The 25404-nt window shown below is 42.6% G+C and overlaps 1 protein-coding gene across 1 annotated transcript; it reads right to left on the bottom strand.

The window, feature by feature from the left end:
* Positions 1–25349, bottom strand: LOC119460302 (pre-mRNA-splicing factor SLU7). The gene is made up of 15 exons (XM_037721410.2): positions 25263–25349; positions 24767–24969; positions 24523–24670; positions 24328–24408; positions 22779–22943; positions 22624–22695; positions 19190–19324; positions 18338–18435; positions 17584–17651; positions 16360–16556; positions 15881–15985; positions 10035–10145; positions 2931–3128; positions 2321–2476; positions 1–1066 (listed from the first exon to the last, which is right to left on the bottom strand). Exons 2-15 carry the CDS (start codon positions 24919–24921, stop codon positions 905–907), a joined length of 1851 nt encoding a protein of 616 aa, XP_037577338.1. The 5' UTR covers positions 24922–24969; positions 25263–25349; the 3' UTR covers positions 1–904.
* Positions 25350–25404: the final 55 nt, after the last annotated feature.

Below are 25404 nucleotides of genomic sequence, written 5' to 3'. Positions count from 1 at the left end.
CAATGTTTGCATAACTATTTTACCATCCAAATGTATATACACAAGACAGTCCAACAATAAAATAACTTTTTTTTTTTGCTTTCTCAATGTAACTGTCGTATGAATTTTTTGGCAATGAGCTTTTCATTGCTTAGCAAGAAACAGTATCCTTCTGATTAATTCAAGGTTCCAAAAAGACATACTTAGCATGAAGTGCATTGCCATATACACATATTTATGTAATTTCACTCAAGCTTCAAGAACATGCAAGCTGGTTTCATTTTGTCAGTGTTTATTTAACAAATATATGTGTGGAGATGTTTTTGAATCACTTAATTGGTACACAAACAATAATGGAAAGTCGGATGAAAAGAGCTTTGTTGCTACTGTGTTTAAAATTGCCTTAGAGCACAACTATGTAAATACACATTACAGATGTAGAATAATCAAATGCCAAATGCAGAAAGCACTTATAACCTTATGATTCATTCACTCTCTGCTTTTACAGTTTTGGCATGTGATCACAGCTTTTGTATTTAACAAACAACTGGAAAGTATACACACCCAGCTTATTAAAAAAATGGTAACAGCAAATCTCATATAAGCAACATTAAAGAACAACGACAAACTACTAATATTCACATAAGCAGCATGTATGCATACTACAGCATCGCATGTTCTGCCAAAATTAAGACTATTTTTTGCCTTTGCAAATTTATGCCCATGCCACATTGTGGAAAGAAATATGCATTTACACATATAATGAGTGCAGAGTTCTTGCTTTTCAAGTTGACTGTTAATTCAATAATACACTGCACTGTAGTGGACACCACTTATTGACATATGCAACACTTATGCACACTAGGATAGAGCTGTAACAATATGTACATGTTATGACACAGAAAGTCAGTGCAATAAAAAATTATCATGACATAAATGATGCCATTGGGTCATCATCTCTCTTGCGTTTCATGTAGTAGGCCTCCATTTCTTCTTCCGTTGGTGCTTTCACATCGTACATGCTGTTGTACTTCCGCTTGCGTTCATCAGTCTCTTGAGTGTTGTCTTTGTCAATTTGCTCCATGGCCTGTACAAGAAAGAATCAAGCATAGAGAAATATGTAATGGGCTTAGCCACATCCTTGTTAAACTTTTAATGCGATTAGCCTTCTCAGCCTACTTTCCCTCCTTTGCGGTTTGTTTGAAACACTTTGGTACTGGTTGGTGTCGAACCTAGGTCCCCCAGCGCAACAGCCTGATGGTGCATCTGTGTTTGGCCATGACCACAGGCTGGGCAACGAGGAATTAATTCCCAGCATAAGCACGCACTGGTGTTATCTCGGAGGCCACGCGAAAGGAGGGGGACTTTGCACGTGCACTGCTAGATGGTGCAGCGTGTGAAGCGTGAGAGAGGCCCAGCGGCAGTACACAGCTCATACATATTTCGGTGCTCACCACTTGAATGATAATTGCATTAATGATGATAAACATTCCCAAAGAATGGGTTCCACCTGAATTTTTACTTTTTTTCTTCCCTCTTTTTTTTGCACACAACAACCACTTCTTGCATGTGTAAGTAGCGTCAAGCCAAATAACAAACGCATCCAATTTTTAGGCATATTACATGAGAGAAAAAGAAATCACTAAATATCTAGCAACAAAGAACTGTGTCTCTCCAAAGCTTGAAGGAACATTATCCATAATTATGCAACAATGCAATAACATACCTGCCAGCATTTACGATTTTACAGCGAAATACCAGATATTTAAAGCTTGCTCACAATTATCCATATCGGCACGAATAAGTTCCCAATTTTTCATTTGGGACTAGTTCAGGGCAAAACTGATTTCTGAAGAATACAAACACTGTCGCTGGCCAATTTTTCAGATCTCCTCACAGCAGCGACATAAAACCTACAGAACCAATTTATAATGGGCAATGAAATTTTAGCCACCTATATATATATATATATATAATGAATAAACTTAATATATCATATGTATAGACCATTCTTGCTGCAACTATGGAGAAGAGTGCCTCTCCCAGCATCTCTACAAAGTCTGTGAACCTTTAATAAACAGGCAACATCTTCAATTCTTAAACAATTTTTCACCAATTTTTTCTTTTCTTTTTTTTAACTGGAGTATATTTTAAATTCTAAGGTTGGCTGGTCTGCAATAATTAATGGCGAAAATTTATTTCAAATGGCACAATCCCTTATCTCTATGCATTTGATATTATTCAATACCTAATTTAAATCGCTTAGCACAACTTAAAAAGAAAACACGCACACAAAAAGAGTTCAATATTTCACGACAAATAAAAATGCCAATAGTCTTACCTTCTTAATCTTTTCTTTCTTTTCTTTCTCTGCCTTGGCATCAGAGTCCTCACTGTCTGAGCTGCTGCTGCTGCTTTTCAGTCGTTTTTGTTTCTTGGCTTTCTTGGATTTCTTTTTCTTTTTCTTTGACTTTGTCTTTTCTGGAGACTTAGTACCCTAAAGATTATGAGGAAAGACAGGACGCACAATCAAATATTCTCTGTTGCCTGGGCAAAGGGTGGTAGGTTAATTTACTGTCACTAAATCAAAACATTTACTTGCATCTATATAGACATTGTTTAGAATAGTGCAAAGACCCGCAGAAAGTTTTTGAAATCACAACGCTATCCTGTCCCAGGCAGACAGCTGTACAGTCAACACTCAAAAGTATAGGTTCTCCAACAACTTATGCAATCCCTTATCCATAAGTAAAGGTTTTTACAGCGTCGAGTTAACGGGAGTTAACTGTAACGTGTTGCCACTCGTGGACACCTTTCTCAGTAAACAGAACTCCTCTTTATCAAAACATATTTATGCGGTAACTTTCTCACATTCCTGTGAAATAGCCATCTATAATCATGCCATCGTTGCCATCACACAAAAAGGCTCAGTGAATACATGAGGAACTTACAGTTACAGGGGCTACAGGTGGTGGTTCACTCCACTGCTCTTCCGATGCGGGCTGTGTGCTTTTCTCCTCTGGTGGCTCGATCTTCTCATCAACCTTCTCCTCCTCCACCTTCTCATCAACATTCTCATCATGGACAACATCAGTGCTGACAGTAGGAGCTCCCATTATTTTGGCTGGTAAAAGCATTGCACCTCCCGCCTGCAGACAATGATAGAAAAACAAGGTTTGTAGTATCACAGGCTACACATTTATCATAAATGGTCAACCAATGCTCCAAGAACACATGAACCTAATTGAAAGAAAAAAACAAAAAAACTGAGCTCATGTTCTATATAAAATAAGTTGGCAGTAAGGTCTGAGGATAAGAATGATACGTTTCACAGTCTCTCATAGGTTCTGTTACATTTATCATGAGAGCTACCATTTCGTTCACCCTCTTTTTTTTTTTTCTTTTAATCAAAATGCATTTTTGTTGTGAGTGCTTCCTAACATGTTCCATTTCAAGCAGATGAAATAAACGTGTGCAATAGCCAATTATCACACATTATGCAGCTAAAGAAGACTAATACCCCTGTCACACGGCACGTGTAATGGCATTCGCAGCGAATGAGATTACGTGTTAATGCCATTTTTGTTGCTTCTACACGGGCATAGTGAACGACATTCACTACTAATGGCATTCGCCCGTTGAATGAGTTTCCCGAACTCATTCACGCGCGACTTGTGTACTCTCGACGACAGGGGCTTGGCAAAAAATTACAAAATAGATAAGTTAAAACGAAATGTAATATATTTTCAGATAACCGTCCAATGTTTACCATTGTATTGTCAACAATATAGTGATAAGATGTAAACAAGAAGCACGATTTGTAGGGTTTCGTTATCATAGCAGCCTGCCGATAAACATTGCCATCAATTGCGAATGCCATTTTGTTTACCCGTGTAGACCGGGAACCCAAGACGGCAATGACGTTCGGTATGAATGTCATTTACTACTAATGGTATTACATGTGCCGTGTGACAGGGGTATAACTTATGAAGTTTAGTAAAAGTTTTACAAACACAGGTAAAGGTACGTCCTTGCTCAAAGTATAACTATGACAAAGCCTAACTTTTAACAATGCCTCTCAATTTTCATGAGCCCATTGAAAATCACTAGATTCAAGCTGCAACAAATCTGCTGATAGTTGTTCTGGCTCATGAAATTAAGATGCATGACACTCATAGTGTCAGTAAAAATATATAATGAGTTATAGCCAACGAATGGATCAGTTCACCACTGTACAAGGAGACTGCCAAAGACCCTACAGTATTTAGAAACCTGCAAGCCACCCTTTAAATGTAAAGGGAATTTGTGTCACAAATACCACATGTTTGTTACAGGCTTAAAATTCAATGTCGCACCTGGGGCCACGAGCTACAATATGCTTAAGCAATGAATTGCAACCATCGCTCACTCATAAACCACATGTTGAGTGCAAATGCTCACTGCGACTGCCCAATGCTATTTCAGCGAGATGACTTAGGCCTTGGTTGTGCAGATGATTCTACACACAGTGCATGAATACTTCACATTGTAGGAACAATCATTTGCCTTTTCAAAAATGTTGTTGCTTTGTCAGACAGTACGGCTCTAAACGCAATATCTGTAAACGTTTCCCTATGACAAGCCAGTGAAGCAATGAGCTACATAAATAGTGCGAAAACCAACAAAATACCTCAAAGCCTTGTGGAGATTGAGGTATGCACCAGCGCCATTGCACGAGTTTCCCCTGCTCTGCCGTCCCTAAGCATCCAAGCCTCTCCCGCTCGCTCGCAACTGGTTTCAGCGGTGGCACTCCACTCGCGACGGTTTGCGGTGGGGGCGGGGCGCTGATGTCATGAAGCGGCTGCGTTCGGCTGCTGACTGCTGAGCATGGCTCTCTTATCTCTGGGATAGCACAGGGTATGTTGCATACTTTCCTCTCGTCCGCCGACACCTTTGTGACTAGGATTTGAGCTTGCACACGGTGCCTTTGCCCGTGCTGGGAGCGCGTACCTTGTGCTGAGCTTTTCCTGACGCTAAGCTAAAGAGCAGTGCCTAGTGCTGGCGCGAGGTTGTACCATGCCGAGCCGCACTTGCCGAAGGAGATTGCCCGAGCTCTTGCGAGTTGGCCCATTGGTTATCGCCAGAGCAAGTAGCATAGCCACCGGGTCTTTTCCTAGCAGCGTGCCCCAGCTTGAGCCTGTGCTTTAGCAGCGACGTGCTATAGGCGTCTGTGTCTGTATTTTCGCCTTTGGTGCAGGATCCCTTTGGTTGGTTCCCTGCCGCCCGGGCGTTTGTGCAGTGCTGGTGCCGCCGGAGACAATAAACGGTTTCCGTTACTGAGGGCAATACTGTGTTCTTGCGTGCGTCGCTCGGTAGCCCCTTGCGGTCTGAGCTCACGCGCAGCGGTGCAGGAGGCGACGGCTGACGCGGCCCTGTGGCTCGCTCAGCTCGAACCCGCAGTGGTCAGTACTCCTACGAGACCTGAAGACCCTACAGCTTGCATCCCTGCTGCTAAAATAGACTACATGTGGTGCAATATGATATCCTACTTACTGTGGTCTGCAACACTTATTGAACACGGTAAGAAAATGTTCGTGATCGGTAGACAATGCTGCCATGGACATATGAGCCAAACACTATTGGAATGCAGGCAGCAGGGAGTCCACAATCTCACATAAATGATCCCTCTCTCCAGGCCCGTAGCCAGGAATTTTTTTTTTTTTTTTTTTTTTGGGGGGGGGGGGGGGGCTTGTTGAAGGCCTTGACTATTTGGGGAAAGCACCTATTTTTCAGCAATTATTTTCATTAAAAAACACAGTATGTACATCATGCGACTTTTTAAATACTAGAAGAAACGGGTGGGGGGGGAGGGGTGTCGCAGTGGTAGCAAAGTTGGGTGGAACGACAAAAAGGAACAACAAAAAACTATGCCAGAACTTAGCATCAATCACTCTAAATATGCGACAGCATACTTAGAATGTGATGATTGCGACATCTCAACAGCTGTGCACATCACGGGCGACTTTGCATGCTCTCATTTATCAAAGAGATGTTTCTATACCTCGCATCTATTACAAATCTGCGATTTCGAGCAAACTGTGATGTGTTCGCTTATGCTCAACACACCTCGAGTTTTCTGTTAGATACTACCAAAGTAGGTGAAGTGTGCCTATAATGCCATAAAGAAATACATGACTAATGGTGGGATAAAACATGTTTTCCAGCACAGCAGCCCAATGCTCTAACCACAATTGCATGTGTATTCTTCTCTTGTGCCAAAGTCGCTCTTTGAAACGCCTGGTACAAGCGTCATGTGCCATTTTCTCGCGTTCTTCACTCACGACAGCTAGAACTTAAAGCGCTTCATGAGACTGCACTGCCTTTGGGATTGGCTGATATTTTTTGTCAGATGGATACCTACAATGTAGGTGAGGTCCACCTATAATGTTATCGCATTAAAAGAAAGACCAGATAACTTCATCCCAATCGAACTCAAGATGTTCAGGCTATACTCAGAACCTAACACTTTCTATTAACTCAGGAGAGTCAATGTGAATGCTAATTAAAACAAACTACTCTGCAAAGACTTAAAGGGGAAAATGAAGAACGGCAGTGTTGAATTAAGGACATGTGTACAAAGCGACTTTTTATTAGGGGTGTGTGAATATTAGAAAATATTGAATATTATTGAATATTATATATTTAATATTCTTATTCAATTAGAAAAGTAGGTATTCGAAAATTTTCACATATTTGGTTGGATATGAATATTCAAAACAAATATGGTTCTTAGTGTTTGTTTCTATCTAATTTAAGAATATGTGTTTGATTTTGTGCCGAATTTTGTAATAATTTCGTGCTGCTGGCCAAATTTTGAGCACGTTTATCCACTGAATGTCTAAGCTTTGCAGAAAAGTCAACCTTTCAGTAGCAAGGGGCATGGGTTTGTAGACAGCAAATTTGATAGCGATGGCTGGCACAGGGTCAAATGCCTATGAGTTTACGGGTATTAGATGTTGTATAGTAAGTCACAGGTTGTCGAGAACAGACAGCTAGTGGGACTTACCCGACTTTCCAAGTTAACATGAGCCAAATACACCATATTTAGTATAATGTCTCACTAGCGTAATTTTTACTGTTGACAATGTAATTGCAATGTTCCAACATGTTCAAATAAACCAACTTGCTAACAAATGCATGATTGTATCATTATTCAATATTCAAAGGCAAATATTCGTATTAGAAAATTTTGATATTCACACATCCCTACTTATTATTTAAATGTGTGTATTATGAAAATTCATAGCTGAGTTAACTTTTGCTGGCCTACAAGTCAATCACTGTACTACCCTGCCTGCTCAACTGCATAATGTTGTGTTGGGGCAAAAGGTATTTCCACTTTTGACAAAGGACAACCATCTTTATTTTGAAACAGCCTTCTCAGCCAATCCTTTAGGTCACCATCACTGTTTGCAATGAAAGAACTGTTCCCATGAAAGAACCATCAACACCACACCTTGTGCATCCTATCAAACACTGAGCATAACTTTTCATAAGCGCAGTTCCAGTTTCCACTTTTATATTTCACTTACCTTTAACTTTTTATACTTTTTCACTTTTTTATATTTCACCACTTTTATATTTCACTTACTTCCACTTTTCATATTTGCACACCCCTAGCATAAAACTAGGGGTGTGCAAATATAAAAATTTTCTTATATGAATCGAATACGAATACTTAGCTTCGAATATTGAATCGACTATCGAATAATGATATGAATATGCACTTATAAGCAAGTTTGGTTATTTTAACATGTTGGAACATCACAATTACATTGTCAACGGTAAAAAATTATACTAGTAAGACGTTATACTAAAAGATTGAGTATTTAACTCGTGTTAACTTGGGAAATTGAGTAATTCTCACTAGCTGTCTGTTCTCGCCAACCTGTGCTTTACTATATAGTATCAAATGCCTGTAAACTCAGAGGTATTTGACCCTGTGCTAGCCATCACTGATTGCATTTGCTGGTAAGCAATAAGCTTAGGATTAGGGCATCGCTGCTGAGGATTGGCCCATTGGACCTGCCCTCCCCGAAGGAGCATTCTTATTGCAGTTGGATTCTGTTGCACAGTCGTCCCTATACCCTTTCATTGCACTCTACCTCCGTATTCAGAAATGCATCTTAAGTTGAAGCCCAAGCTTGACTTGATTTAAGTGACGCCTGGCGGGAACGTTCCCAAGATGCTCATTGCGTTTCCACCGGCATGTTCACGACAGGCATCACATAAATCAAGTCAAGCACGGACTTCAACTTAAGATGCATTTCTGAGCTGGGAGGCCGAGTCTTTTCTTTTCCCCACTCATTTAGGATGCTGTCAGTGACGCATCAATGTGGTCACAGCGTATTAATCGTGATCTTGAGAAAATGATCACCACTTCTGAGCAGGTGCGATCAGCCCATGCAATGCGCCCAAAAGAAGCCAGCATGCAAGGCCACAGTGTTTCAGTGAGATCGCAGCTTGACAAGGACGTTCACTTCAAGTTAGTGTGATGGTGAGGCGTAATTGCCGCATCATTTGTGGGCATCTGCTAAAGGGATGAAAATTGCGATCTTCTGCAATTTATTTTCAGATTTCAAAGTGAAATTGTCGGGAATTCATTACAATGCAGAAAGCAGCAGCATCAGCTTTTTGGATGTCTGAAATCGGTTATGCTCGGATGACTGGCTGTCAATATTGCATTAGGCTCAATCGTCTTCACTCTGTGCCAAGCACACTGTCTTGGCACGTAACACCATTGCTTGTAGATGCCGGTATGTTCTGTGCCGATGCACACATGAGTGACCGAGATTATTACTGGCGGCATTATGGAAAGGCTCCATGCGGTCTATGCATGACCAGCGGGCTTCTATTTTTGTTATCTCAAAACTCTACTTATCTTGAAAATTTGTCCAGTTTTTATAGCTGGACAGGGTTTTATAGTTAACAGGGTTTTACGGTACATAAAACGGTGACCAAGCGTAGGCAGGACCCACTGTGCTGCCCCTACAAATGTGCTACCGATGATATTACCAACTGCGGGAAAATTTGTACACTATATTTCCAAAAATGAAAATCACTTGTACAAATTAAGAAACCCTGAGCTTAACGTCCTAAAGCAACACATGGGCTATGACAGAGGTCATAGTGGGGGCTATGGATGAATTGCAACCACCTGGGGTTCTTTAACAGTTACCTAAATGTAAGTACAAGAGCATTTCGATTATGCTCCCATCAGAATGCGGTTGCTGTGGCCAGGAATTGAACCCACGACACCATGCTCAGCTGCACCACGCCAAGGCCACTACAGCGGGTATCACTTTAACACCAGACTGATTTAAAAGGCCAATTTGAAGCATGATTGACAGCAATTGGAAAATATCTGCAAGATGCCTATAATAACTTGTTAGGTGCCCTGTCTTACTGACCCCATGGTTTACACTAATGAGGCAGGAAATAAGAAGGCTATTTATCTTCTATTAGAGTTCAACACACGTCTTGGTCTGCTCAGTCTCTTCAGATATGTTAAGTCAATAGATTCTGTTGCTTGGTGTTGAATGTCCAACTTTGTATAAGCAACTTTGTACAAGCAACACCTTTTGTATAAGCAAGACTTTGTATAAGCAACATCTAAATATAGTGAAATGCAGCAGCTGAGAAATGCAAGCATGAGTGTGTGAATAAATTTTGCTACCATACTGTACGGTAAAAAAAAAAAAAAAATTATGGCGTCTTACATGCCAAAACCACGATCTGATTATGAGGCATTACCATAGTGGGGGCTCCGGATTAATTCTGACCACCTGGGGTTTTTTTTAACGTGCACCCAATATGGCAAATGAGCATTTTTGCATTCTGCCCCCATCAGAATGCGGCTGCCGTGGCCAGGATCAAACCTGCGGCATCAAGCTCCGCAGCGCGATGCCATAGCCACTATGCCACTGCGGTGGGTGCATATTGTACTGTAACTAGAGATAAAAATTCATTTTGCAAATGAAAACAATTTCTCCTCATTGTTTCAAAAGAATACTTACCATAGCTTGTACTTCCTTGCCACTGGCGCCAGTGCAGTACGAGTTCTTTATTAATGAGTGACAGCACTTGTATCCCCACTGGAAGTCCTTCCAGTAGGATCCCCAGACAGACTGCAAATGGGCAGATTGCATTGGGTTTTCAGAAGTACAGCATTACACAACCAATGCCACACAGAGGTAGTCTCTCAGAAAAGTAAACATGCAAACAAGAGTTCTAAAAACTAATACTCCAATGGAAAGAGAAGCTACACAGTCAAACTTTGGAATATCAAACTCTAAAAAATCAGGGTAAAGTTCAATACCTTCACGTACATAAACTTGGAAGATAAAAGCAGGCTGGTTTACAAAACCCCTTAAACACCCTTTTATTTCACAGCTTCTTCCGCAAATTTGAAGATTCGTCCCAATTTGAAGATTTAACAAAAATTAAGGTCACACAAAAAATATATGTAAGAGCTTTTGAAAAATTATGCTAAAGATTCATTTTCTTAATTAGTCGTGGAGGTTGTAGATGTTTAACATTTGTGTACCCAAGCAATTTGTCTATCCAAACAATACTGTGTGTCATCTTTCCCTTCCGCTCCTCCATGTGTGGCGCTGCTTCTAAATAATGCACAACAGACTAGCCAACCAATCTAAGTAAATATATTTTGCAAATCACACTTCTGCCACACTACTCCTTTTAAACATGTTACACAAAAACAGACAAGATACATAACTTTCCTATGGACAAGCAGCAAATTCTGTTGATATATTGTCAATATGCACTCAGTAGACATCGAGTACATTCTCATGTATCAAGTGTGTCCACTATCTATACATGGCTCATTGCAAATTCCAGAGTAATCACTGGTACTTGCATGCATTTGAGAATATACAACACTATTCATGGTGTGCACACAACATTCAAGAAATGTTTAATATGGCAGGTGCATTTTGTACCGAACGACAACTTCATAACAAAGCTAATCCGGGGAAAAAGAACACCAGCAAAAAAGTAAAATAATGACAAGTGGCAATATGCAATCAGTGGCCTAAAAACTGACTAAAAATGGAATCATTGACAGTGTAAGGGCACTAGATATGCGACATGCAATTGCTTGTTGTTTCGCAGCCAAATCGAAGCCACTCTCTGTCATGCGGCACATGATTTGAGAGGTGCGGCCACAAGCAGCCACGTGTAATTGAACTATTTGACCATCTGCACCTGCGGCAGTTTCTGTTTAATGCCTTGGTATTCCTTCGCGGCGGCAGTGAAATTTCGTCATTTTGAAATCATGTATAAACGCACTTCGTTATATTGAGGTTTGAAATACATGGTCTTCTATGGACAAAAAGCTACAAAAAGTTCAATACTTTGTTATATCAAGAATTTCATTATACAGTAGAACCCCGGGTGCTGCATTTTCCTGGCTGTTATGTCATTTTCAGCTGGTCCCAGCATAGCTCCCATAGGACCCAATGCATTGGTAAACACGCTATTGCATCACCACTGTGCAACCATTCCCGCATCATGCGTTGCAAACTGCCACCCCGCGCCGGCTCAAGCGGCCATGTTCATTTTTCATGTCGCTTGGCTTGGTGGCTTGACGATGGGATTGGCCACCCAAAGTGCCGGGGGTGACACCTTTGACGTCATTTTGGTTTCCGCCAGCAAAAGCATGGCCTTCGAGATCCGTATTCGCTATCTGAAGATGGTGTCTATAACACGCTGGGGCCCTAAAATTGGTTTTGGCGCATAGATGTTCCGTATAAAGCCCAAGGGCAATAACACCGTCACCGCACGCCGTATGTGCGAGTGAAAGCATGCGCGGGGAGCCGATGACCACGGCTAAATCTTGTGCGTGCAAGAAAGAAAAGCGGGCAGGAAGTGTGCCTTCTTCCGTCGCGCTCGAAGCACCAGGGGGAGAGACGGATAGGGGGCGGCGTTGTACTCTGGAATCAACTGCGTACTATGCGGCCGCGCGGGCCATATCTTGAAAGCGATCTGCATTGGGGGCAGAGTCTAGGCAGTGTAGGTGCGTCAGCAGCTCGTAGCATTGTGTAGCTATGCTGTGTGTTCTTGGCGCTCAGTTTGCATTGAAGCGACAGACAGCACGAAGGTCACATCACTCGCTGCTGCTGCTGCTGCGCTTTCTCACGTCAGCGTTTTGGCAGCTATCGAGTGTCAGCGCTCATTGAGTGTGATGTGTTCATGTTTGCCTGTGCGCGCTTGCACCATGCTTGTTAATAAAGTTAATAAGCGAATTTTTACAAGTTTATATGGACGATAAAACTACTATCCTTACTTTGTATAGCTGTCTACTAATTTGTTATCGCAATCGATGCTTCGGATTTCGGGCAAAACTGGGACTTTTCTTTCAAACGTAACAATTAAAATAAAATTGTTTCTCCGCACTTGCGTTTCCCTGCTCTAAACTTTTTTTTTTTTTTTTTTTTCACAGTCCAGTGAAAAACGTATTAGCGGGGTTATACAGAACTGAGGTTTAATTGTACAAGTGTTGTTGCTGCAGCAATCACGTCGGTGCAATGCATTTGCTCAATGGCTGATCTCGCTACGATTGGCTGAACTGTCCATAGACTGGTTTTGCCGGCAGCATGGGATCAAAAGCCTGTCGGACTACGACTGCTCGCTGTTGCTGGTCGTTTCGGCATCACTGTCAGCCTAGTACAATGAAATGCCTCTCAGCGACACAGTCGGCCGACTAGTGGGTGCCCAACGATGCTAATACCTTCCAGGTGAGAAAAAATTTGTTTGACAAAAGCGGTAACATTCAACGTGACACTTCAAATGACTTTGAAACGAATATCCTTGGACTCAAAATAGGCCCTGTGTGCTGCTACGGTGTTCCTCACAAGCAACATGCAGCCCATTCAAAGCTTTCACATTTACATTTTACAACGCACAATCACGCCACAGTAAGTGAAACAACCGTGCATAAATAAAATAAACAGATTGAATAATTTAAATGATTAATAACAGTTGCCCCATGAAAGTCATCACAGCTACAACATACCGTTATCCGTTCCTGCGATCCGGGTCGCAGATGTGGAGATGCCATCACAGTAGCAGATTGCGGTTCATAGTATGCTATAACTCTCCAATATGATTGTGTATTATCGCACATGAATGCACTGGTATGCAGGCTGTAATGGCATGAGACTAGATGACTGCAGTGACTCCAGATAGACCAAGAATAAGGTTAACAAAACCCAGGATATTTAACTAGCTGCCATTTTCCTCTAAAACTAGCCTGAACACAAAATTGTCGTGGTCACGCACCTTGTTTTGGAGCAGCTCGGGCACATTTCAAGGCATTTTACGGTTTTGGCACAGCTTGGTGCAGTTTGGCGCAGCGTCACAAATATAGCACTTTGGCACAACTGTATCACTCCTGATCATACGTCAGCAATGAGTCGACTAGCCAGACGTTAGTTTTGAAAGTGGCTTTCAGCTTGCAGAACACCCGAGTACATTACCATTCATGCGCAACCCTACAAGCACGAATGAAATGTGCTCAGCATGGACTGTGGGCCTGCAAATTGCGCAGCGATGAGTCTTGCAGGCCACTGCCTGATGGTCTGATGGTGGAACATGTATATCAATCGGTCCAGGAGTTGTTCAGCATTCTTGAAACAGTGTGGTGGTCTGTTCTTGCCGATAATGAACAACCACAGCTTCCACAAGTCTAGATGTATTTGCAGAGAGTGATACTGAGACACACAGCTTTCCAATGTTTCTTCTATGGCACGTAATGTCCTTCAGATTCAATGTCTTGTGTGACAGCATCTGCCAAAACAGTTCTGTTTCATCGGTGTTAAATATTTGCAACGACACGAGAAGTGATCATATCCCCATTAGGAGAAGCGCACTTGCAAGGGCATGGCGTTCAATATATCGAATGTGGCAGTGAATGGGAGTTCAATACAGGGATAGTACATTGCTATACTTTTGCATGGGATTTGCAAGGGGATGTAGCAACTGTTCGATACAGACAAGAATTCAATATGTCCAGGTTTGATATAGCTGGAATCGGCTGTACTGCCCAAGGGCCTTGAAGTACATCAACAGCCATATGCCAGATATGGTAGGACAATTTCTCAACTTTCCAACTATCAATGGGCCTCAAACTGAATATATGCAAACTGTAACTTTTGATGACAGACTCGCAGTCTGCAGTAACAAAGGTTGTAAAGCTTAGGATTTCAAGTTCAAACTTTGTAAGCCAGAAACTTTCTGAGGGAGATCACACTAGTTGCCACCATAAGACCTTGTTGATGCTATCTTCCACCTGCCAACAACGATTGAGCGAGTGATTCCATGTATGTACTCGACTGGCAACAGCATATTACAGTGTAGACCGCTTATAACGTAAGTCGCCGGAGTCGCAAATATCTGCACTATAAGCAGTACCGCACTATAACCAAAGCAACAATTTTCAAGGCCCGCACATATGCAAAACATGTGCACCGAGCCGCTACGCGTATGAGACAGTTGAGGAATGCGGCTAGAACGTTTGCATTCAATTTACAGTCGAATCTCGTTAATTCGAACCAAATCACGCTGCACCGCCATAGAGTAAAAGCATAGGAGAGACCCCTCAATGTCGCGCGCGAGAAAAAAAAAAAAGAAAGAAAGAAAAAAAAAGCGGCGTAAATTTCACCCTCTTTCAAATGGCAAGGTTGCCGATTCTGCGTTGCGCCGGAACATGCGTGTGCGTGCCAACGTCTCAGCCACGCTACCGTAGCCACGTGTAGGAAATGGCAGTGAACCCTTCTTTCTCCTTTATGCTTCCTCTACTTTCTAGTCGCGTGTTGACCTTGCACGCTGCGGCTACGGCGCAGAGGGAAGCAGCGGCGCTGTCCCAGGCCGGCCAATGAAACTGCTCACGCCGGCAAACGCCCGCTTCCCGATAACGGCAGAAAACGAAACTTCGGGGAGCTGGCGCCGGGCCATCTGGAGCGGCAGCGCACGGTGATAGTCGAAAGTGATGGAGCTACGAGGGAGGGCGAGGGGAGCCACCGAAGCGGCAGAGTTGCCGAGGCGAAATCCGCTTCCCTGCCGCTCTCCTCCCTCAAATTCCACGGTCTCCGCGTGCGCCCTTCGCCGTGCAGTGCCAGCGCCGCCCGCTTCCTGAAGTTTCTGCCGTTATCGTGAAGTGAGCGGTGGCCGGCGTTGTCAGTTTCGTGGCCCTCGCTCGCTATGTGCGCCGTGACATTTCACGACTCGCACTGAAGATTCTGGTTTCAGCCTCACTGGCTGTTTGTTCGCACCACGTGCCCTTCTCCTCCCCACTTCGTCTCTCTTCCTTCCTCGAGCACTCCTTGGGGCGCCCATTTGAGGGGAGCGTTCGCCGTCTACGCTGACTTCCGTACTCCCAGGCAGCCGCAATGTAACCGGTATTTCGTTTCCCGCAACTGCACTATAAGCGATACGTGTATACATGGAGTGCTATGAGAAAATTGACGGGTGTCTGAAAAGACCGCACTATATCCGGTCCTGCACTATAAGCGGTTACGTTATAAGTGGTCTATACTGTACATCTGTCAGGCCGGTCTGCAGTCAAGTGGATACCCATCTCTGCAAGGTTGCCTGTGTTCTCAGAAGGGACAAAGGAGAATGCTGACACGTTCCCACAAAACGCATGACGAGGCAGAGAAGATAACCACTGCTTGTGCACATCTCAACCCGTGCACCAATGTAGCATCAGCTTTTTGAATTGTTTCATATAACCATTCACCCACTCCTGTCTGCACTACTTTGGGTTGTGCAAGAGATTAAAGACACAAGAACATCCAAAAACAATAATTAAGAGAACTAACAAAACTAAAGAAAAGTGACTTACCGCATGGTTGTTAATAAGGACATGTTCCTCATACTTGGACCGAATGACAGGCTTCTCAGCACCACGAATCACTTCACCATGCCTTGAATACTCAACATAGTCCTCCTGCAGCATTGTGCAACAACATGTTAACTACAGCCATGAAGTCAAAGTTCAGTAAACATTTTTTTAAAAGCTAAAAGCATATTCAGGTACAGATGTTAAACATTGCGAACCTGAATGTATCATAAAGAAGTAGCAAAAACTGAAGATTATTACTGCATGTGTTTCCTTCACGTTAATTTCCTCTAAAACCGAAAAAAAAAAAAAAGACTGTGACATAGCAATTAACTTTGGTTTATGAGAGCAGCCCTAACAAGAACATCATTGCAGAAGAACCACCGGTACACTAACTTCATCCTTAGATCCTCATCACTGCACCACACTGATGTTAGTGACCAATATTCACTTCAACAACTGCAATTCATAAAACTGCTTACCGTCTGGGCAAATATGAGCTCCTTTGGAGGCACCTGTAAGTGCTCTGCTCCACCATACTTTTCTAGAATGCTGTCCTTCATGGAGTGACGGAACTCCTCCTCCTTCGAAAGGAATTCCTTATTCAACAGTTCAGCCTTGGTGGGTTCTGCTTGCAAGTGAACATCCACACCTTTTTCGTAGGCCTGCCAAGCAAACACTGCGAAACACAAAAGTAATGTTACAAAGCAATGCCAAATCATTTACCACTGCTCAGCACTCTCATATAGCCAAAACACACTTTAAAAGGGACACTGAAGAAAATAAATTAAAATATATCGGTATGCTGCTGCATTTACAGGCCGGCAGCTGAGATTTTTTACCTAAGACAAAAAGCGAGATGGATAGTGACATTACAATGAAATCCCTGCAATAACTCCCAAAAACATGTGAGCAATGTTAGTTTTTTAGCTCTAGAGGGGGGCGAGAGGGTATGGCCGACACCCCGAATATTTCCTCCTGCCCCCAATTGCCACATCCCCTAACAAAAGGGTAGAATCATGCTCTGGGGTTTTATGTACCAGAACCACAATCTGATTATGAGGTGCCATACTATCAACAAACTAATGGTCAAGTTCAAGTTTGAAGCTCATCACATGGCAGCATGTAACAACACACACTGATGTAGCGCCACACACGGAATAACAACAGCTGTGGATAAACAATATTTCCTCACAGCTATCACAAGCATACTGCAACTGAAAGGAGCAGTCTGCTCCTCTATGAGCAGCCACTAACGCGAACCTCCTAAAGGCCAATTCCAATGAAATTACTGCTCATCGATAGTGGTGCATGACCTCCATGATTAGGCATCACCAATGTTTGCTCCCAGCGCGATGAAAAATCTCAAAGACAACGTGCTGGGATTTACGTCATGTCCGCAACCACAAGATGTGCGTATCATCTGCTTAGGTGCTGTTTAAAGGCTGCCAATAAGAAAATTATACAATTAGCAGCCCTGCAGCTTTGCCAAGATTGCTTCAATAGTATAGACTAGTCATCTATTTAAGCCAAAGTGTGATTTCGTTGCAGTTAGCCAGGCTGTGCAGCCAGCCCATAAGTGCTGAACTTCTGTGTATAATAAATTTTGCAGTTGGGTGCACAAACAATGCACTGAAGTCTATGGTGTTAAAGCCCCATCAAGAACTTCAAGAAGGGTTTTACAGTAATTAGGCAGCCATGCTTACACTGAGCTTCTGCAATCTTCTGAGTGTCTCCACTGTACCGAACAAAGTTATCACCAGCAAAATGCAGCCTGGAAAAAAAAAAGAAAAGATACTTCCTATTATTAAGGAATCACATACATGCATATAAAAGAGAGCAGACCACAGCAGAATACAAAAGGTGGCCGTTGTTTTCATGCAAAAATTTTAAGAATTCATATTATGTTTTAGCACCAAATACGGCACAATGAGCTAAAAAGAAAGAAACTACAAGCACGTTTTTCTTGTTGGATAATTCAGGTCACTGCCAAAGATCACACGACAGGATGCTTGAATGTACTAATCAGGCAAATCACATCAGTAAAACAGTCTATGAATTCAGGGCTACTGTTGGGGGAACAATAACATGCTCCCATTATGCACCTTGTATAATCAAAATGAGCGAAAACCCAAGTTATCTCGGGAGGTGATTCATTGTAGGCCGTTGTACTGTGTTCGGTGCCAAATTCCGAAATTTATTGCAATCGCCAACTCTCCCTGGCTTCCATGCTGCTCTGAATAAAATAATACATCCCAGTTTGATGCTACATTCCAGTTCAAAATGAGTTCATACAGCTACTACAGGAAAAGGACACTGACATGACAGGTATAAATAAATTTCTCTTTAAAAATGGGTATGCATGAAGATGCATGTGTGTGTGAGAGACAGACAGGCAGACAGACTGACAGACACATACATATGGTTTGCCTTTGAATGGCTTCATCCTTGTCAACTTACTCTTCTGGAGTCTTGTTTGAATTCTTGTACGGATTATCCCTCATGGAACGTGTCTTAGGGTCATAGTAGGCAGAGTTTGGGTCCAGATTCCTCAGATACTAATAGGAAAAGATAAATTTAGTTAGAAAATGACACATATTACGATGGTAACAATTTATGCAGGTTTCTACCAGTGCTGAAGCTTGGTCTGAAAACAAAGCACAGTAAAAGGACTTTAGTAGGTCAACCTTTTCATTAAACCTATCCAGTGAAGATGAGTCCTGCTTGTTATAGCGAGTTATGCTGATACAGCTGATGACAAACTTTGCCCTTTCTGGGTAGGATAACTTTCACAGCTGAGATGCTAGATTTAACATTTTAGTTTCAGCGACACTTCTTTGCATCAAAGGGTAACAAGTGAACCGAAGGTGTAACTTTGCATGCGTGCTTTTTTTCATTGTATTTTGCCAGCAAAAATAACAGCAGTGTATTAAAAAAATGGCCAGTATCAAGCACTATTATGATTTTCTTGCAATAGGAAGAAGGTTAAGAAATAAGAACGTACAGATGTCGGCCACTGCCTTATAAGTGAGTCACTGAAAAAAAAAAATGACAATCTTATGTTGGGTTTGACTTAAGTTACTACCAGTTGTTTCCCAGATATGTCACCTCTGTACAATTGGAAACCTTTAGAGGTCACTAAGAACAGAACTACAAGGAGTAACATTGTCAGACCTTCTTCCTGCTCATCTGTCCAGCTATATGTTTCCTGTTAACATCTGCTTCCTCTGAGGAAAGGGGGCCAGCACATACTCTTTAACTCACGCCATGGCCTGGATGGCACAGAAAAATAATGTGCAAGGAGGCACACACCTTTGCAACATCTTCACGTATACGAAGGTTTCGCACAGTGATGCGCTGCTTGCTGTCCACTTTTGTACCAGGCATGTCTGCATTGTCTGCATACTTGTCTTCATCACCATCAGCTTCCTCTTCACTGTCATCTCTCTGCAGGAGTGCATCACAGTAGCATTACACTAAATATTTCAAAGACAGAAAAGGACTAATTGAAACAAATTCAGGAAGTATAAAAATGACAATATATACCAGAAGTTAAATTTAACACAAACTAAAGAAAAAATAATGTTGGTGCCACAACAAGATGTCCAAATGGGCTAGATTTCTAAAATTAACAAGCATTCTAATCATATAAGTTGAGTACTGGAGGTTAAAAAAGGCATGTGTTTACTAACTTTTCATTGTAGAGACCGGATTTTAGGCAAATGCCTTTTTTGTTCCTTGCGCTCCTATCGTCCCACTTTGATATATGAGCATGAATTAGAGGTTAAGAAGGGCTTTTAAAATGTTTTTATAGTGCCTATAAATACATATTTTGGCCTTTGTGCCTAGATTCCTATAAATGCCTATTTTCAATATCGGTGCCTACATGAACACTATTTAGCCTCATGTTTCACTTTCGAGTGCAGTTAGAGACCGTTATTCATGTTACCGGGCAACATTGACTGTTCGGAACTCTATGGGGGTTCAACCTAGTCCTCTAGTTCAACCAACTCCCGGAAAACAACCCCTAGCAGCAGTGAAATGGGACGCGCCGGCCCTCATACACCGCCACACTGACATGGCGCAAGCGGTTGGCGAATCCGAAACCGTGGAGAGCGGTCAGGGGTGAAAGGAGAGTGAAGAGCAAAACAAGAAAGAAAAATGTGATGTGTACGTGGCTTTTGTTTTGTTTGTAATTTACTAATACACCGCCATCGAGCGTTCCTTCTCAGCGTACAAGCTCATTCTCACTGACAAAGGCACAATTTTGAATCCAAAAATCTGGAGATGGTGGTAGTTTGCTATCGTTTCCACAACCTTCACTGTGATTCTTAGACTACATTCCGCGTGCTCTCCAAACATATTTCTTCAAAGATGTGCACTTCAAATGGGCGGAAGTGTATTTGGCAGTGTTGGGACGTCTTGCCTGTACAATTCGGATAATGCCATTGTATATGAGAAAATTGACAGAGTTGTACCTAACAGTCCTCATGTAAGAACATGCTACTTTTTTAATAAATTGTACTCTCTTGCATTTATTATTTATCTGTTTTTGTTGTGTCTTAATTTAATTGCGTCAGGCAGACATAAGGTAGCACTTTTTAAATTAATATTCCCAGCTTTCAATTATTCTTTTCATGCCTGTTTCACTATATGTGACGCTCAAGTACAATGGCTATTGAACATGAATATGAGCAGTGTGCTTGTTGAATTAAGCGAATTGATCGTCATTAGTCCAGGAGTTTTATGGAACAATTGCACGGCTATGTTTAACTGTCGGCGCCTTTGTGCCATTATAAACAAGAACATTTCTTGTTTCACTGTTCTAGATACAGGTCGCACACGTCTTCGTTTGAAATTATTTGCATTTATGTAGAAATTTATGGGGCCTATATTTACGACGTTGGAGGCGTAAAACGTTGTTTTTCCTGCCTATTATTGGCGCCTAAAACGCGCTTTTTTAATGCCTAAAGATCCGGCCTCTACTCATTAGCAATGTTGGAGAAAGCTAAGGACTATTTAGAAAGTCTTTTCAGTGGTTAACATGTACTAAATTAGCACATTAGAAAGGTGAGCACCATTATTAGTGAACAATACAGTGTAAACCGCTTATAACGTAAGTCACTGGAGTCGTGAATATCTGCACTATAAGTGGTACCGCACTATAACCAAAACAACGATTTTCAAGCCCTGCACGTATTAAAAACATGTAGACCAAGCTGCCGTGCGTATCTCAGAATTGAAGCGTGCGACTGGGAGTTTTGAATCCGTTTATATCTACGAACGTTGAAAGAAAGGCTAATGTCGAAGTACCCATAATCTTCGCATAAAACAGACAAAGTAGTAATTTTTTTTTAAATGTCGCAGTTTCGCCCGAAAAGCGAAGCATCAATTGCGATAGCAAATTAGTAGAGAGCTATAAGGAGTAGGGATAGTAGTTTTATCGGCTGCATAAACTTGACACATTCGCTTACTAACTGAATTAACAAGCGTGGTGTCAACGCGCACAAGCAAACAAGAATAGACTCGATGATCGCAGACAACCACTGTCAAAACGCGGGCGTGGGGAAACGCAGCCGCCGCAGCGAGTGCAGGTTCGTGCAGTCTATCGTTTCAACGGAAACTGAGCGGCGGAAGCACAGCGCATACAAAGGTCAGAGCCGTATGGAGATCGCTTTCAAGATACGGTGCACACACGACAACACCGACAGCCGGCACAGGCGCAAACGCATTTGTTGGCAGAGTAGAAGCCCCCCTCCCCCCCCCCCCCACTCGTGCCTTCCCGCTTTGCTCCTTTCGTGTGGGAGATTGCGTTGCCAGTTCTCCTTGTGCCCGGTTGCAAGATATGCATTTGGTGCCGGAGCACAGCGTCGTCCCCCCCCCCCCCCTCCCCTCCCATGCCCTCATGGCCTTTCGCGCGATGGAAGTCGCGTTCGCTCTCCGTGAAGGTACGCGTCCCCCGCATGCTTTCACTCGCACATACGGCGCGCCGTGACGAATTTATCGCCCTTGGACTCATGCTGCACGTATTATAATCCTCCTCAGCATCGCCCTCGTTGATCTCCTCTCCCATCGGTGGGCGCACCTCGTTGAGAAGCGTGCTCGCATCGTGTCCGCGAGATTTTCCCGCGGAAGCCGCATTATAACCGGTATTTCGTCTCACGCGGCTGCACTGTAAGCGGTCTGCGTATACATGGAGTGCTATGGGAAAATTAACGGGAGTCTGAAAAGACCGTACTATATCCGGTACTGCACTATAAGCGGTTACGTTATAAGTGGTCTATACTGTACTTACACGCATTTATGAGTGTGCATGCAGTGGAAACGTCTAAAAGCATGGTTTTATATTTTCACTTTGTCTTATAACAGCTGTTTTGATTTGGAAAGCACTAACTCTCATCTCTTACGGAAGCTTGCAAAACAGTTTATACTACAGAGCTTAACATTATACTACAGAGTTTAATGTCACTACTTTGTGCACCTGAATGGTTGCAATTGCATGGTTTTCTTCATTGTGTTCACCTTAATCGGAAAACCTGTGTGTAGAGCTTCATTTTCTAGATGCGCAATGGTGATGTAAGACTATACTATTTTGTTATCAGAAAGCATCACGTCAAATCAGAGCTTCCATTCTTTTAAATGGTTCCACGCCAATTTAGGCATTAATATTGCGATGCTGCAAAACCAAATATTCAGCAAGAAGTGTTTAACGGCAAAGTAAAATGCAGCATGTTGGCCAAAATTACCTCTCGTGTACTGACACCCTCCAAGTTCAAGATGTCATGCTTCAGCTTGTCTTCCTTCAGTTGTCGTTTTGCCTGCAAGCAACGACATATGAGCAAACTGCGTACCCTGTGTAAGGCAGACATGCGACTAAATAATAGAACGAGCCCAACATTACCTCTTCTACTTTCCTGTATTCTTCTATAACAGCCTGATAGCAGGCAGGGTCAAAACCATTCCACCTGTCCCGCTTCCCGTCATAGTCCAAGTTCAAACCTGGCAGGTCTCTTTCATCAGGTGCAATGTCATCATTTGTAAACTTAGCACCAACTTTTCGAGGCCTCTAAACAAGCAAAGAGAATGTTCATGTATACAATTATATACATTCAGAACAGGATCAGAGCTTTTTTGTAGACATGTAGGGTACAGCTACAGTAAAACATTCGCGCCACAATTTAAGCGAAGTGTGTCACATTAAGAAAGCTATAGACGATTACAAGTTATGCTCTTCCCTAGCCATGCTCTTTCTCAACTCGTTTGTGATCAGGGCTAGGCTCCGCCTCGAGTGGCTCTGCCTCATGATGTGATGTTGTGTCATCTACTTCTGGTGTCTTGGAGCCATTGCGCATTGCGAGCATTCTGTCGCAGCACCGAGTGTGTCTGGAATTCAAGTAAACGCAGGCGAGCTGGGCATTTTGACGGATGGGCGGAGACTTAAACTAAGAACCCTCCATACTACTACCACTGTTATGAATGGGCTTTAGCATAAACGTGAGCAACCTGCACAGTTGGCAGGTGACACAGAACTTTACCAGTCAAACACAGAACTACCATTGCTGTAACCAAGTGCAAAGCATTTTAAAACACTTAAAAGGACAATGTGTTCATGATTGAATATCGGAACCGATCGGATATCGACAGCCTGATGCACTGCAGCCACTCCACTTGCCTGTTGCCTTGCAGAGGGACACGAAGTTGCAGCTTGACATTTCGCCAATCGCTAGGTTTGCAGCCAACAAGGCAAAAAGGGCTATTCATGGTCCTTGCGGAAAGAGACCTCGAGACTAACACTGAGCGTGCAGCTCACATGAGCACAGAGCATGTTGTAACACAAGCAGACGACACTTGCTGTGTGCTGGAAGTGTTTGAGCGTGTATTGTCGTTGCGTATTCACTTTCTGTTACTTTTTGTTTTATAGAAACAAATTAACATTCCAACTATCATGAACAACATTTGTTCACCATAAATTTGGGAAAATTATCGATGACGCAATGTAAGCAGTCAATCAAACAGTTCGCCCGACTGACGTCACGCGCTTGCTATGTAGATGGTAACAGGGCGACTGAAAACTCAGGGGAGCGGCGCAGCTGCGATCAGTAGTGATGCACATTTTTTAAAACCTTATAATAAATTACACCCTTTATGCGGAATGCTTAAACATATCACTTCATGATCAGAAGGACCTACCCTAACGACTCAGCACATATGTACAAATTCATCAAAAACGTTTCAGGGTCCCTTTAAGAGAAAAAGAAAACATAACAAAAAGCAGCCCTTGCTGAGAACACCCTTCATGAACGTACATAATCACTTAAGATAAAAAAACACTTTTCTATAATCAATTACTTTATTAGCAGACTTTTCTAGCAATGTCACTCATATGTTATAATATGCAGCTCCCCCGTGCCTTCCACGAGTTAAAACTTGTAGTAGCACGTGCAAGTTACCTCTAAGCAATCCTTCCGCTTGTGGGTCAGGGCACCGCAGTTTTCGCAGGCACCTTTTCTATACTTGGTTGCTCTAGAATCCTGGAAGAAACAAAAAATAACAATAATAATAAATAAACACTGCAAAATGAGGGTCTTTCTGGCCCACGAGAACTCTTTCTGGCTCAAGATTTTATTCAGGAACGTTTTCCTTACGAATTCTCCTCGAGAATAGTAGTCGCTTATTCGACTGAATTCCCTCTGCTTCTCGGGCTGCGGGCGCTGGTGCTTCAAAGTGGGTCCTTTTGCCCCAAAGTACCATGGTGCCGAAGATATATACTGAGGAATATGCGGGTTGATGTCCCTGCACAAAACGCGAGTAGGCAGAGCCAATCAATATCGCAGTCAGAGCTACAAAATCCACGCGGTGTGCACATCAAAATCCCACTTGGAAACTTACTTTCCCTCCTCATCGACAGCGGCTGGCGCTGTACCAGCCTTCCTGGCCTCCTCGAGCTCTTTTGCCTTCCTCCAGTCCTCTCGTGACTGTTTTTTAGGCTCGTCAACCTCCTTGCTCTTTATGATCTCCGAAACGGGGAGATTCGTCTGATTCATTTTCTTTGAGCAGTGCCCGTCGTCAGTCTGCCGACATCCAAATACTTGCTGGAATACAAATAATCAGCTAAGTACACAGCAAAGCAAGCGGCAATGAAGAAAGTACGTGTTATGACTGGAAAACGTGTCTATCTGAGCCTGTAATAAAAGGCAACGTGCAGGTAGAAAGCAACGTCAAGAGGGTTTCGCTGACGGCCATGAAAAGCAAGCATGAATTCGAAGCGTCAAGGCGGCAATGTTCAAAGCAAACCAGCATTAGTATCCTCTACGTACTAACGCAAGGTCATTTCTGACGTAAATAAAAGCATCCTAATCTAATAACCTATTAAACATACACTTACAGCGTTACGACAATCCAACGATTGCGAGTCAACTGCGCAAGTAGTATTAAATACTACCGGAACCAAACAAAGCTTTTTTTTTTTTTGTGGTTTCTTGTGTCTTTTTTATCTTGCTACACTTTTATAGAACCCAAACTTTAAA

The sequence above is a fragment of the Dermacentor silvarum genome, chromosome 1 (assembly GCF_013339745.2).
Source record: "Dermacentor silvarum isolate Dsil-2018 chromosome 1, BIME_Dsil_1.4, whole genome shotgun sequence".
Taxonomy (NCBI): domain Eukaryota; kingdom Metazoa; phylum Arthropoda; class Arachnida; order Ixodida; family Ixodidae; genus Dermacentor; species Dermacentor silvarum.
The sequence above is the reverse complement of the archived record's forward strand: the minus strand, read 5'-3'. Positions and strand labels throughout refer to the sequence as shown.

Bases quoted from the DNA above. Each gene is read 5' to 3' on its own strand.
- LOC119460302 (XM_037721410.2), bottom strand. From the start codon at position 24,921: ATGAATCAGACGAATCTCCCCGTTTCGGAGATCATAAAGAGCAAGGAG. The intron at 22,944-24,327 runs GTAACTTGCACG...TTGCTTGTTTAG, and splicing joins AGCGGAAGGATTGCTTAGAG to AGGCCTCGAAAAGTTGGTGC. The intron at 2,477-2,930 runs GTAAGTTCCTCA...CATAATCTTTAG, and splicing joins CACCTGTAGCCCCTGTAACT to GGTACTAAGTCTCCAGAAAA.